This window comes from Bufo bufo, chromosome 6 (genome assembly GCF_905171765.1).
Source record: "Bufo bufo chromosome 6, aBufBuf1.1, whole genome shotgun sequence".
Taxonomy (NCBI): Eukaryota; Metazoa; Chordata; class Amphibia; order Anura; family Bufonidae; genus Bufo; species Bufo bufo.
In genome coordinates this window covers 53001235-53017562 of record NC_053394.1, presented here as the reverse complement: position 1 = coordinate 53017562, position 16328 = coordinate 53001235, and the positions used below count along the sequence as shown (strand labels likewise).

Here is a 16328-nt window from a genome sequence, read left to right as displayed (position 1 = left end):
TCTCTGGTGTTGTCCGTGGATGGGGGGAAGAGACAGAGGACAACATTCTCCTGGGTGATGATTAGGAGCCAGGGCGCTCCACCAATTCCAATTTAGTGCAAATGGGGGACTTCATGCTCCAATGTTTGAAGAGGGACACCCGTATAAAAAGCATCAAGGGCAAGGACCAGTACTGGGTGGCAACGTACTTAAACCCACGATTCAAACACAAAATGGCGGACATGTTTCCAGCATCACAGAGGGCTGTCAGAATGCAGCATTTCCAGGCCTTGCTTCGAGAGATGCTGCATTCTGCTGTTGCTGGCGCTGGCAGAGGAGTTTCCACCCACAGAGAAACAGTTGCAGGTACCAATCCTACCGCGCATGCAAGAAGAGGGCCGTTCGAAGATGTTTTAGTCACTTCGGATATGAGATTATTCTTGCAAAACAACCCATCGTCAGCCGCCCTCCAGATCCAGCCTCAGGGAATGTCTAGACCGACAGGTGTCCGACTACATCGGGTTGACGGCCGATGTGGACGCTCTGAGAAGCGAGGAACCCCTTGACTACTGGGTGTGCAGGCTTGACCTTTGGCCAGAGCTGCCACAATTTGCCATGGAACTCTTGGCTTGCCCCTCATGGAGTGTCCTGTCCGAAAGGACGTTCAGCGCAGTAGGAGGGATCATGACCGATAAGCGCACTTGCCTAGCTCATGACAGTGTGGACTACCTCACATTTCTAAAAATGAATGAGGCATGGATCTCGGAGGAATTCAACACCTGTGACGACCATGTTTAATTGAATTTCCTCATGTCAGCCGACACATATCCGCCACCACCCAGAACAAAGAATGGTCCCTGTTTTATGTAAATACAGCGGCATAAAAGGCCTTTTCTGTCTGGTAAATGCCTAATGTTTGGGGCCTGTACTCCACTGGCCTGCAGTAAAATTGGAATCCAATGTCTAATATACCTCCAGCCACATAATCACTTAATCTTTTCTGTACGGTCAATGCCTAATTGTTGGGGCCTCGGAGGAATTCAACACCTGTGACAACCACGTGTTATCGAATTTCACCTATTATCATTTGGGGTTTATTTTAGAGGGGGGATTTCGTTAGTCATGTTTTTAATCCAATTTTATATTTTTATTTCTTTTAAATATATGTATTTGACATGTATTTGTACTGGCCTACAGTAAAATTGTTAACCAATGACCGTCTAATATACCTCCAGCCACATAATCACTTGATCTTTTCTGTTCAGTGAATGCCTAATGTTTGGGGCCTGTACTCCACTGGCCTGAAGTAAGATTAATATACAATGACCAACTAATATACCTCCAGCCACATTATCACTTGATCTTTTCTGTACGATGAATACATCATTTTTGGGGCTTCTAATCTAACTGGCCAACAGTAAAAATTGTTAATGACCACCTAATGTACCTCTGGCCACATAATCACTTGTTCTTTTCTGTATGTTGAATGCCTAATGTTTGGGGCATGTACTCCACTGGCCTGCAGTAAAATTGATATCTATTGACCATCTAATATACCTCCAGCCACATAATCACTTGATGTTTTCTGTGTGGTGAATGCCTATTGTTTGGGGCCTATACTTCACTGGCCTGAAGTAAAATTGATATCCATTGACCGTCTCATATACCTCCAGCCACATAATTACTTGATATTTACTGTATGGTGAATGCATAATTTTTAGGGCCTGTAATCTAACTGGCCAACAGTAAAATTGTTATACTGTGACCGCCTAATGTACCTCCAGCCACATAATCACTTGCTCTTTTCTGTCTGGTGAATGCCTAATGTTTGGGGCCTATACTCCACTGGCCTGCAGTAAAACCGATATCTAATGACCATCTAATATACCTCCAGCCACATAATCACTTGATATTTTCTGTACGGTGAATGCATAATTTTTACGGCCTGTAATCTAACTGGCCAACAGTAAAATTGTTATACGGTGACCGCCTAATGTACCTCCAGCCACATAATCACTTGTTCTTTTCTGTACGGTGAATGCATAATTTTTTGGGCCTTTACTCCACTGGCCTGCCGTAAAATTGTTATCCATTGATGGTCTAATATACCTCCAGCCACATAATCACTTGATGTTTTCTGTGTGGTGAATGCCTAATGTTTGGGGCCTGTACTCCTTTGGCCTGCAGTAAAATTGATATCCATTGACCGTCTAATATACCTCCAGCCACATAATCACTTGATCTTTTCTGTACGGTGAATGCATAATTTTTGGGGCCTGTTCTAACTGGCCAACAGTAAAATTGTTATATGGTGACCGCCTAATGTACCTCCAGCCACATAATCACTTGTTCTTTTTTGTACGGTGAATGCATAATTTTTTGGGCCTTTACTCCACTGGCCTGCCGTAAAATTGTTATCCAATGATGGTCTAATATACCTCCAGCCACATAATCACTTGATGTTTTCTGTGTGGTGAATGCCTAATGTTTGGGGCCTGTACTTCACTGGCCTGCAGTAAAATTGATATCTAATGACCGTTTAACCACCTCAGCCCCCTTAGCTTAAACACCCTTAATGACCAGGCCACTTTTTACACTTCTGACCTACACTACTTTAACCGTTTATTTCTCAGTCATGCAACTTACCACCCAAATGAATTTTACCTCCTTTTCTTCTCACTAATAGAGCTTTCATTTGGTGGTATTTCATTGCTGCTGACATTTTAACTTTTTTTGTTATTAATCGATATTTAACGATTTTTTTGCAAAAAAATGACATTTTTCACTTTCAGTTGTAAAATTTTGCAAAAAAAAACGACATCCATATATAAATTTTTCTCTAAATTTATTGTTCTACATGTCTTTGATAAAAAAAAAATGTTTGGGTAAAAAAAAAATGGTTTGGGTAAAAGTTATAGCGTTTACAAACTATGGTAAAAAATTGTGAATTTCCGCTTTTTGAAGCAGCTCTGACTTTCTGAGCACCTGTCATGTTTCCTGAGGTTCTACAATGGCCAGACAGTACAAACACCCCACAAATGACCCCATTTCGGAAAGTAGACACCCTAAGGTATTCGCTGATGGGCATAGTGAGTTCATAGAAGTTTTTATTTTTTGTCACAAGTTAGCGGAAAATGATGAGTTTTTTTTTTTTTTCCTTACAAAGTCTCATATTCCACTAACTTGTGACAAAAAATAAAAACTTCTATGAAGTCACTATGCCCATCAGCGAATACCTTGGGGTGTCTTCTTTCCAAAATGGGGTCACTTGTGGGGTAGTTATACTGCCCTGGCATTCTAGGGGCCCTAATGTGTGGTAAGTAGTTTGAAATCAAAATCTGTAAAAAATGGCCGGTGAAATCCGAAAGGTGCTCTTTGGAATGTGGGCCCCTTTGCCCACCTAGGCTGCAAAAAAGTGTCACACATGTGGTATCTCCGTACTCAGGAGAAGTTGGGCAATCTGTTTTGGGGTGTCATTTTACATATACCCATGCTGAATGAGAGAAATATCTTGGCAAAAGACAACTTTTCCCATTTTTTTTATACAAAGTTGGCATTTGACCAAGATATTTATCTCACCCAGCATGGGTACATGTAAAATGACACCCCAAAACACATTGCCCAACTTCTCCTGAATACGGCGATACCACATGTGTGACACTTTTTTGCAGCCTAGGTGGGCAAAGGGGCCCACATTCCAAAGAGCAGCTTTCGGATTTCACCGGCCATTTTTTACAGATTTTGATTTCAAACTAATTACCACACATTTGGGCCCCTAGAATGCCAGGGCAGTATAACTACCCCACAAGTGACACCATTTTGGAAAGAAGACACCCCAAGGTATTCCGTGAGGGGCATGGCGAGTTCCTAGAATTTTTTATTTTTTGTCACAAGTTAGCGGAAAATGATGTTTTTTTTTTTTTGTTTGTTTTTTCTTACAAAGTCTCATATTCCACTAACTTGTGACAAAAAATAAAAACTTCCATGAACTCACTATGCCCATCAGCGACTACCTTGGGGTGTCTTCTTTCCAAAATGGGGTCACTTGTGGGGTAGTTATACTGCCCTGGGATTCTAGGGGCCCTAATATGTGGTAAGTAGTTTAAAATCAAAATCTGTAAAAAATGGCCGGTGAAATCCGAAAGGTGCTCTTTGGAATGTGGGCCCCTTTGCCCACCTAGGCTGCAAAAAAGTGTCACAAATCTGGTATCCCCGTACTCAGGAGAAGTTGGGCAATGTGTTTTGGGGTGTCATTTTACATATACCCATGCTGGGTGAGATAAATATCTCGGTCAAATGCCAACTTTGTATAAAAAAATGGGAAAAGTTGTCTTTTGCCAAGATATTTCTCTCAGCCAGCATGGGTATATGTAAAAAGACACCCCAAAACACATTTCCCAACTTCTCCTGAGTACGGGGATACCAGATGTGTGACACTTTTTTGCAGCCTAGGTGGGCAAAGGGGCCCACATTCCAAAGAGTACCTTTCGGATTTCACCGGCCATTTTTTACAGATTTTGATTTCAAACCACTTCTCACGCATTCGGCCCCTAAAATGCCAGGGCAGTATAACTACCCCACAAGTGACCCCATTTTGGAAAGAAGACACCCCAAGGTATTTCGTGATGGGCATAGTGAGTTCATGGAAGTTTTTATTTTTTGTCACAAGTTAGTGGAATATGAGACTTTGTAAGGAAAAAAATAAAATGAAAAAAATCATCATTTTCCGCTAACTTGTGACAAAAAATATAAAATTCTAGGAACTCGCCATGCCCCTCACGGAATACCTTGGGGTGTCTTCTTTCCAAAATGGGGTCACTTGTGGGGTAGTTATACTGCCCTGGCATTCTAGGGGCCCTAATGTGTGGTAAGTAGGTAAATGACCTGTGAAATCCGAAAGGTGCTCTTTCGAATGTGGGCCTCTTTGCCCACCTAGGCTGCAAAAAAGTGTCACACATGTGGTATCGCCGTATTCAGGAGAAGTTGGGCAATGTGTTTTGGGGTGTCTTTTTACATATACTCATGCTGGGTGAGAGAAATATCTCGGCAAAAGACAACTTTTCCCATTTTTTTATACAAAGTTGGCATTTGACCAAGATATTTATCTCACCCAGCATGGGTATATGTAAAATGACACCACAAAACACATTGCCCAACTTCTCCTGAGTACGGCGATACCAGATGTGTGACACTTTTTTGCAGCCTAGATGCGCAAAGGGGCCCACATTCCTTTTATGAGGGCATTTTTAGACATTTGGATCCCAGACTTCTTCTCACGCTTTAGGGCCCCTAGAATGCCAGGGCAGTATAAATACCCCACATGTGACCCCATTTTGGAAAGAAGACACCCCAAGGTATTCAATGAGGGGCATGGCGAGTTCATAGAAATTATTTTTTTTTGGCACAAGTTAGCTGAAATTGATATATTTTTTTTTTCTCACAAAGTCTCCCTTTCCGCTAACTTGGGACAAAAATTTAAATCTTTCATGGACTCAATATGCCCCTCACAGAATACCTTGGGGTGTCTTCTTTCCGAAATGGGGTCACATGTGGGGTATTTATACTGCCATGGCATTCTAAGGGCCCTAAAGCGTGAGAAGAAGTCTGGAATATAAATGTCTAAAAAATTTTACGCTTTTGGATTCCGTGAGGGGTATGGTGAGTTCATGTGAGATTTTATTTTTTGACACAAGTTAGTGGAATATGAGACTTTGTAAGAAAAAAAATAATAATTTCCGCTAACGGGCCAAAAAAATGTCTGAATGGAGCCTTACAGGAGGGTGATCAATGACAGGGGGGTGATCAATGACAGGGGGGTGATCAGGGAGTCTATATGGGGTGATCACCCCCCTGTCATTGATCACCCCCCTATAAGGCTCCATTCAGATGTCCGTATGTGTTTTGCGGATCCGATCCATGTATCAGTGGATCCGTAAAAATCATACGGACATCTGAATGCAGCCTTACAGGGGGGTGATCAATGACAGGGGGGTGATCAATGACAGGGGGGTGACCAGGGAGTCTATATGGGGTGATCACCCCCCTGTAAGGCTCCATTCAGATGTCCGCATGTGTTTTGCGGATCCGATCCATGTATCAGTGGATCTGTAAAACTCATACGGACATCTAAATGCAGCCTTACAGGGGGGTGATCAATGACAGGGGGGTGATCAATGACAGGGGGGTGATCAGGGAGTCTATATGGGGTGATCACCTCCGTCATTGATCACTCCTCTGTAAGGCTCCATTCAGACATCCGTATGTGTTTTGCGGATCCGATCCATGTATCAGTGGATCCGTAAAATTCATACGGACCTCTGAATGGAGCCTTACAGGGGGTTATCAATGACAGGGGGGTGTTCAATGACAGGGGGGTGATCAGGGAGTCTATATGGGGTGATCTGGGGTGATCAGGGGTGATCAGGGGTGAATAAGTGGTTAATAAGTGATCATAACAGCATCTAATATACCTGTTAGGGGTTAAAAAGATCACATCTCCAGCCTGCCAGCGAACGATCACCGCTGACAGGCTGGAGATCCACTCGCTTACCTTCCGTTCCTGTGAGCGCGCGCGCCTGTGTGCGCGCATTCACAGGAAATCTCGCGTCTCGCGAGATGACGCACGGATGTGTCCAGGAGGAATGAATCAACCACCTTCCGGACGCATCCGTGCGTTAGGCGGTCCGGAGGTGGTTAATATACCTTCAGCCACAAAATCACTTGATCTTTTCTGTCCAGTGAATGCATAATTTTTGGGGCCTGTTCTAACTGGCCAACAGTAAAATTGTTTTACGGTGACAGCCTAATGTACCTCCAGCTACATAATCACTTGATTTTTTCTGTCTGGTGAATGCCTAATGTTTGGGGCCTATACTCCACTGGCCTGCAGTAAAACTGATATCTAATGACCATCTAATATACCTTCAGCCATATAATCACTTGATATTTTCTGTACGGTGAATGCATACTTTTTACGGCCTGTAATCTAACTGGCCAACAGTAAAATTGTTATACGGTGACCGCCTAATGTACCTCCAGCCACATTATCACTTTATGTTTTCTGTCCGGTGAATGCCTAATGTTTGGGGCCTGTACTCCACTGGCATGCAGTAAAATTTTTGTCCAATGACTGTCTAATACCTCCAGCCACATAATCACTTGATCTTTTCTGTACAGTGAATGCCTAATTGTAGGGCCCAGGAGGAATTCAACACCTGTGACGACCACGTGCTATGGAATTTCACCTATTATCATTTGGGCTTTATTGAAGAGGGGGGATTTCATTAGCCATGTTTTTAATCCAATTTTATATTTTTAGTTCTTTTAAACATATGTATTTGACATGTATTTGTACTGGCCTGCAGTAAAATTGATATCCAATGACCGTCTAATATACCTCCAGCCACATAATCACTTGATCTTTTCTGTCCGGTGAATGTCTGATGTTTGGGGCTTGTACACCACTGGCCTGCAGTAAAACTGATATCCAATGACCGTCTAATATACCTCCAGCCACATAATCACTTGATCTTTTCTGTCCGGTCAATGCCTAATGTTTGGGGCCTGTACTGCACTGGCCTGCAGTAAAATTGATATCCAATGACCGTCTAATATACCTCCAGACACATAATCACTTGATCTTTTTTGTACGGTTAATGCCTAATGTTTGGGGCCTGTACTCTAGTGGGCTACAGTAAAATTGTTATTTAGTGACCGCATAATGTACCTCCACCCACATAATCACAATTTATTTTATGTCAGGTGAATGCCTAATTTTTAGGGCCCGTATTCCTGTGGCCCTAAAGAAAAAATTTCTAGTCTCCAGCAGTGCACATTTTTGAGAATTTCCCTTTAAGACACATAAAAATGACCCATGATTAAAATACATATTTTTTATGGGAATTTTTGTCATTGATCTTCCTCTAGTATGTCACTGTCCATGTTGTGGGACTATTTGCGCACTTCTAGTAAGTATTTGGTGGCTGCAAATATGACCTGAAGGTTTTTCAGGTACGCCTGCCATTAAAGTAAATGGGGCCCGCCGCAAACTTGCGGTTAGCGAACATTTGATCGCGTTTGCGCACTCGTGGTCGCGAATCGTCTCAGCCGATGTTTGTCCATCACTACTGTTGACCTCTGTTCCTGTCAGTTATGTGCCAAACCTGGCACTCCTATAACATAGCAGAAGAACAGAAATAATAGCACTGAAAGTGCCCTTAAAAAATGTGTTGTCCTGTTTCTTTTGGAAGGTTCATTAATTTTTTATCACTGGATGTCCTGCTGCTCGATCATCTAGTGATCAATTGTAACTTAAAAGATAATACTGCAGAAGGTGTTCAGATCTCCTGCAGTGCCATCGCAGGAGAAACAAAGTATTACTCGGGTCCCACTGAAATCAATGGAGAATCTATGTGTGTATGAACATGCCAGGGGACCCTTTTTATTGTTACTTTCTGCTATGACAATTAGCTAAGGGTCCTGAATGTGGGATCCCCTCTATTACCAAATAATTGGCTAATAGAATATTCTAAAGTGGGTCTTCTAAACCAGATTACCATTTTTCAGTTTAGGCTACAAGTAAATAAATAATCCTATTACTTTAGGTGGTCAACTGATAATGTACAATTTGAGGTTGTTCCTTTTAGGATCCAGACAAAAATAGGATTGGTCAATGGTTAAATGTGAGCCTCAATCAGGGAATCGCTGAGCTCTCCCTATTACTCTCCTCCGAGCCCACACTAGGGCAATATATCATCAAAATGAAAGACACAGTCGATTACTTCAGCGTGGAAGAATATGGTGAGGAGGACATTTTCTTGTATAAACATCTAAAACATATACAGGTGAAACTCGAAAAATTTGAATATCGTGCAAAAGTTCATTTATTTCAGTAATGCAAATTAAAAGAAATTGCATTAATGCAGCTTAAAATTAGAATTTAATGTAAAGGTTCAATATTCTAGGCTCAAAGTGTCACACTCTAGTCAGCTAATTAATCCATATCCCCTGAGCAAAGGGTATCTCAAAATTGTGACTTTGGGGTTTCATAAGCTGTAAGCCATAATCATCCAAATTATAACAAATAAAGGCTTGAAATATCTCACTTTGCATGTAATGAGTCTATCTCGTATATTAGTTTCACCTTTTAAGTTGCATTACTGAATAAATGAACTTTGCACGATATTCAAATTTTTCGAGTTTCACCTGTAATGGAAGCTGTATTATACTTTACTTTTCTCCATTATGTTTTTTTAGTACTTCCAAAATTTGAGGTCAATCTTCATTTCCCCAAGAATGTCATGTTCAACAGTAAACAATTTCCAGTTAAAATATGTGGCAGGTGAGTCGATCATTTATTATATTGATTCTGGCAATAGATCTGCAGGATATTCTCAAGAACAGAACTAGAAGATTACATAGAAACAAACAAAGTAGATGACTTGTCTAACTGCTTTGCTGTTATCAGATGACTTGGAGCTACTATATAATAAGGTAAAGATAAAAGCATTCAGCATGTACCAGAGCATTTATGGGTAAACCATATGATCTCACGTGCTGTGATCGTGAGATAATTGTAGGTGCAGTTCTGGTGCAATCTGGTACCTTGGCACCCATTATATGTCCTGTCATTGACAGCCAGCCACCATCACCTTCATTTTCAGTGGTGTTGAGAATGAAAAATCTGGACTGCTACAGACTGAAACCTTATTGTTTTTAGGTCCTGTTTGGAATCCTACAAGTTAGCAGAACCTACAGAGCCAGCTGCAACATCTGTAGGCAAATGCGCCGCAGGATACCATATGGAACCTGTATGCATCCATGTCCGGCAGTATCTCATCCTGTATTGAGGCTAGAGGGGGCCCAATAGAGTGCTAGAGCCTACTTTCAATTGTTCTGTTTTCCCTAATAAACCTTTCATTTTGCTTTAATATTGTAATCACTTCCATATATCATCATTACATTCAGACATAGAACAGTTCATTCAATTCCAACAACTGCCTCTTGGTGCTTTATTTTTTTGGCAAAGAGTGTATTTTTTTTTTATGCTGGGTTTATACTGATACTGTAATATTTTCATAATCTTTTAGGTACACATATGGGAAGCCAGTACATGGAAATTACACTATGTCCATTTGTAGGAAGTATTATTCAAGATTTTGGTCAGGTACACATGAGGAACCTCCAATTTGTCTTTATTTTCCTGGAAAGGTAAGAAATCTACAACATTAAAGCATTAGTAAAATATTTATAGTTAGTTATAATGGGAATGGTTTGGGGAACTAATAAAAGACTAGCATTCTCCCATCAGGGGCATAACTACCATAGTGGCAGACCATGCAACTGCTATAGGGCCTAGGGCAAGAGGGGGCCCAGTTAGGATCACTCCCTCTTCTACTGGGGGTTAAAACTTTGTGAAGACACCACCCTCTGAAATAACAACTTTTAGCAAATGAAGCAGTGGAAAAATGGCCCAAGAGTCATTGAAAAGGGTTTAGGCAGAAACCCTTCTGTCCTGTGTGTGGGTCCTGGTTTGATCCTTGCTATGGGGACCTTACTTCTCTATGTACGCCACTGTCTAGCATTTTTATATCTCATTCTTCCATCAAATATTTAAAGGACAGGTTCACACAGTGTAACCTTTGATGCAGTTTATTGCAAAAACAAGGTATATCTCTTATCTTCATAACTAACAATCTATTGTTAAAGGGAGGTTTGTCAGATACTTTCTGACCTTTAAACTGATAGGGTAAGAATTAGGGTCCTCTTACACTGGCTGATGCTAGTCAATAAATGAGTATTGGTTTCATTTAAACGGCCTTTCTATAGATGAATGAAGTTTTGAAATATTCGATTCGCTGAAGTTCACCAAGAAATGTTATTTGTTCCAAATTAATTTGCCACGAATTATTATAAATCCCGGCCTAATCATATTCCCACTTGGTGGCCCAATCTCAGTGCGAAAGCTTGAAGTAGTGTTGATCGAGCACCAAAGTGCTCTGGTGCTCCAATAGAACACTTTGGGATGCTCAGGTGCTCTACAGAGCAATAGAGCACAATAGAAGTCAATGGGAGGAACAGAGCATTAAACCAGGCACCGCCTGCTCTTAAGAGGGGAGGGTTTACTGGTTCACAGGAAAAGGTCAGAAATTGATGGAAACACCACTGAAATGGTTCAGAACAGCATAGGGAGGATGTCTGGATGCATCTTGGACTCCAAGGTCGCTGCTGGGAACAACGTTGTCCGAGTAGTACGCCACTTTTACAGACTGACAATAATACGCACAAAAACAGAAAGATAAAATCAATTTTAGAAGAAAAATTGTATAGAATCATTCTTTCCTTTATTTTTACTTGTATATAAAGTGCAAGTGCTGCCAAAAATTTACAAGCAAGAGGTACATCCGAAACCCAGCCTGCATATCACATAAAGGAGGGCCTCATTCACATTGTGGTACAATTGTTCAGGTAGTAGGACTCCTACACTCATAAAGCCTATGCACTAAGTGAAAGGGCTGCCAAAAATTAGAAGGAACCGGCACTCCAATACACTCTTTATTACACATAAAGGGGGGGTGTCACGAGGGTGTCAAGAACACGCCTGACTCAGTTATACCCGGGGTCAGGAAGTCGCAGCGGTTGGCTGAGCGCTCCTATGTAAGATAGGGCTGTTTCCTTATGGTAGTTTTCTGGGTTTGCTTTGCAACCCTTTTGGCTCACTCAGGATCCGTAGCTCCTTCTCCTCAGCTGTTCCTTGTACAGCACTCCCAACCTCCTTATATTCCCTCTCACACTTCTATGGTTGCCAGATATAGAGCCTTCCTGCCTGGACTTCTATACTGACACCTCTGGAGCTGTGTTGCTGCGTTCTCTGGTTGTTGGTCTAGAACGTTACCCTTCGGATCCCTGTTGGACCTTTGTGGTCTGCTGTGTCGCCCACCGGGTGTATGTGTTTGTCTGTATTGTCCTGTCCTCTCCCTGGTGGTCTCCTCTTAGTGTCAGTGGTGCGGACTAGCGATCCCACGGCCCGTTCACTATCTAGGGTCTCATTTTAGGGGAAAGCCAGGGGTTTAAGACACGTGATCGCCGCACGGGGTGGATGGAACCCGTCTAGGGAAGTCAGGGCAGTCAGGTGCCATGCCGCAAGGTGAGTCAAGGGGTCACCACCTTTCCCTCCTCCCCTTGGCCTGGGCTTTCCCTTTTCCCTCCCTGTGCGTGACGCCGGTCATTACAGTTATTTTCTCACTTGATCACACAACGGCTAATAAGTCCTTTTTTCCCCACTATACACACAAAAAAGGGGCTTTAAAACATATAACTGCACTGCTAAACGGCAAATATATTTTTACTTTTGCCACTATTACACGCCACAAAGGCTTTAGAACATATAACTCACCACTAACATGGCAAATATATTTTTTCTTTTTCCACGAATACAACGCCACAAAAGGCTTTAGAACATATAACTGCAACCGCTGAACGGCAATATTTTTAATTTTGCCAATAATATACGCCACAAAAGGCTTTAGACATATAACTGCACTGCTAAACGGCAAATATATTTTACTTTTGCACTAATACACACCACAAAAGGCTTTAGAACATATAAACTGCGTTGCTAAACTTCAGATATATTTTACTTTGCCGCTAATACATGCCACAAAAGGCTTTAGTACATATAACTGCACCGCTGAACGGCAATAATTATTTTATTTTGCCAATAATATATGCCACAAAAGGCTTTAGAACATATAACTGCACCCACTAAACGGCAATATATTTAACTTTTGCCACTAATACACGCCACAAAAGGCTTTAGAACATATAACTGCGTTGCTAAACGCCAGATATATTTTACTTTTGCCGCTCATACATGCCACAAAAGGCTTTAGAACATATAACTGCACAGCTGAATAGCATATATATTTTTCTTTTTCCACTAATTCATACCACAAAAGTCTTTAGAACATATAACTGTACCGCTGAACGGCAAATATATTTTATCTTTTTCCACTTATACACGCCAGAAAAGGCTTTAGAACATATAACTGCACCACTGAACGGCAAATATATTTTTTATTTTTCCACTAATACATGCCACAATAGTCTTTAGAACATATAACAGCACCCAACTGTACAACTGAACGGCAAATATATATATTGTTTCCACTAATACACGGCACAAAAGGATTTAGAACATATAACTGCACCGCTGAATGCTGAAAGGCAAATATATATTTTCTTTTTCCACTAATACACGCCACAAAAGGCTTTAGAACATATAATTGCACCGCTGAACGGCAAATATATTTTTTTCTTTTTCCAATAATACACGCCAGAAAAGGTTTTAGAACATATATCTGCACCGCTGAACGGCAATTATATTATTTCTTTTTCCACTAATACACGCCACAAAAGGCTTTAGAACATATAACTGCGCCGCTGAACGGCAAATATATTTTACTTTTGCCAATAATTCATGCCACAAAAGGCTCTAGAACATATAACTTCACCGCTGAATGCTGAAAGGCAAATATATTTTTTCTTTCTCCACTAATACACGCCGCAAAAGGCTTTAGAACATATAACTGCACTGCTGAGTGGCAAATATATTTTACTTTTGCCACTAATATACGACATAAGGGGCTGTTTTTTTAGCACTTCACCACACAACGCTTAATTAGCCCTTATATCTCCACTAATACAAGCCAAAAAATCCTTTAGAACATATAACTGCAACGCACAAGGGCAAATAAGATGTAGAAATATTGCCTTGCAATAAATAGTGATGAGCGGCAGGGGCAATATTCGAATTTTGCAAATATTTGGTCGTATATTTGTCATATATTTGCGAATTCGAGAATTTGCGATTATTTTCTTGATTGTGAAAATCGGAAATGTAATATGCGCGTATTGCGCGCGCAATACAGGCGTGGGTCACTGTTGCTACATTTTTCAAGCTCCAAGAAGTTTCCTGAGTCTGGAGAAAATGGTTGGCACGGCAGATCGTTACAATAGCTTTATATGCAGATAGAGTGCTCCAATATACACTGCTCAAAAAAATAAAGGGAACACAAAAATAACACATCCTAGATCTGAATTAATTAAATATTCTTCTGAAATACTTTGTTCTTTACATAGTTGAATGTGCTGACAACAAAATCACACAAAAAAAAAAAATGGAAATCAAATTTTTCAACCCATGGAGGTCTGGATTTGGAGTCACCCTCAAAATTAAAGTGGAAAAACACACTACAGGCTGATCCAACTTTGATGTAATGTCCTTAAAACAAGTCAAAATGAGGCTCAGTAGTGTGTGTGACCTCCACGTGCCTGTATGAACTCCCTACAATGCCTGTGCATGCTCCTGATGAGGTGGCGGACGGTCTCCTGAGGGATCTCCTCCCAGACCTGGACTAAAGCATCTGCCAACTCCTGGACAGTCTGTGGTGCAACGTGACGTTGGTGGATAGAGCGAGACGTGATGTCCCAGATGTGCTCAATTGGATTCAGGTCTGGGGAATGGGCGGGCCAGTCCATATCATCAATGCCTTCGTCTTGCAGGAACTGCTGACACACTCCAGCCACATGAGGTCTAGCATTGTCTTGCATTAGGATGAACCCAGGGCCAACCGCACCAGCATATGGTCTCACAAGGGGTCTGAGGATCTCATCTCGGTACCTAATGGCAGTCAGGCTACCTCTGGCGAGCACATGGAGGGCTGTGCGGCCCTCCAAAGAAATGCCACCCCACACCATTACTGACCTAATGCCAAACCGGTCATGCTGGAGGATGTTGCAGGAAGCAGAACGTTCTCCGCGGCGTCTCCAGATTCTGTCACGTCTGTCACATGTGCTCAGTGTGAACCTGCTTTCATCTGTGAAGAGCACAGGGCGCCAGTGGCGAATTTGTCAATCTTGGTGTTTTCTGGCAAATGCCAAACGTCCTGCACGGTTTTGGGCTGTAAGCACAACCCCCACCTGTGGACGTCGGGCGCTCATATCACCCTCATGGAGTCTGTTTCTGACCGTTTGAGCAGACACATGCACATTTGTGGCCTACTGGAGATCATTTTGCAGGGCTCTGGCAGTGCTCCTCCTGTTCCTCCTTGCACAAAGGCGGAGGTAGCGGTCCTGCTGCTGGGTTGTTGCCCTCCTACGGCCTCCTCCACATCTCCTGATGTACTGGCCTGTCTCCTGGTAGAGCCTCCATGCTCTGGACACTACGCTGACAGACACAGCAAACCTTCTTGCCACAGCTCGCATTGATGTGCCATCCTGGATAAGCTGCACTACCTGAGCCACTTGTGTGGGTTGTAGACTCCGTCTCATGCTACCACTAGAGTGAAAGCACCGGCAGCATTTAAAAGTGACCAAAACATCAGCCAGGAAGCATAGGAACTGAGAAGTGGTCAGGTCACCATCTGCAGAACCACTCCTTTATTGGGGGAGTCTTGCTAATTGCCAATAATTTCCACCTGTTGTCTATCCCATTTGCACAACAGCATGTGAAATTGATTGTCACTCAGTGTTGCTTCCTAAGTGGACAGTTTGATTTCACAGAAGTGGGATTGACTTGGAGTTACATTGTATTGTTTAAGTGTTCCCTTTATTTTTTTGAGCAGTGTATTTGCGATTGCGCAAATCGGCAAGTAATGATGTGCATATTTTGGCACAATACGTGCTAATTCAGATTTTAGCAGGTCTGACTATATATTACTGATTAGTGCAGTATTGTTATGAACTTGTGACATCACAGCACTATGTCTGTAGCATGTATGTATGGACAGCAGAACACTACCTAACAACCTGCACTGGAACCTATCAGCTACACTATATCCCTATCTAACCTGCACTGACTATCTCCCACTAACTATCTGTATTATATATATAATCTAACTAACTAACTGTAATTATACAGCAAAGCACAGAGCACAGCAATGACAATGCTGTCTCTCTCAGAACTCCATAAAACTGCAGAAAATGGCTGCTGGGGAGGTTCTTATATAGTAATGGGTAGGCAACTTTCCTATTGGTTGCTGGGGATGTTGCTAAGCTCAGACCAGGACACTGCAGCCTTCTCATTGGCCCACAAGCAAAAAGGAAGGTTACTGATGAAAAAAAATCTAGAATATTCGCGATTATGAATATATAGCTCTATATTCTAAATCTTCACGAATTCTCGAAGTGGCGATATTCGCGATTAAAATTCGCAATACGAATATTCGCGCCCAACACTACACTGCGTGCAGAATTATTAGGCAAATGAGTATTTTGACCACATCATCCTCTTTATGCATGTTGTCTTACTCCAAGCTGTATAGGCTCGAAAGCCTACTACCAATTAAGCA

The 16328-nt window shown here is 41.9% G+C and overlaps 1 protein-coding gene across 1 annotated transcript in view; it reads left to right on the top strand.

The window, feature by feature from the left end:
- LOC121004844 (alpha-2-macroglobulin-like) overlaps positions 1-16328 on the top strand; it is a 176895-nt gene that overhangs the window by 15482 nt on the left and 145085 nt on the right. Inside the window, exons 6-8 of the mRNA XM_040437236.1 lie at positions 8625-8778; positions 9235-9319; positions 10068-10188. Coding sequence (XP_040293170.1) covers positions 8625-8778; positions 9235-9319; positions 10068-10188 — 360 coding nt within the window. The remainder of the gene's footprint in view (positions 1-8624; positions 8779-9234; positions 9320-10067; positions 10189-16328) is intronic.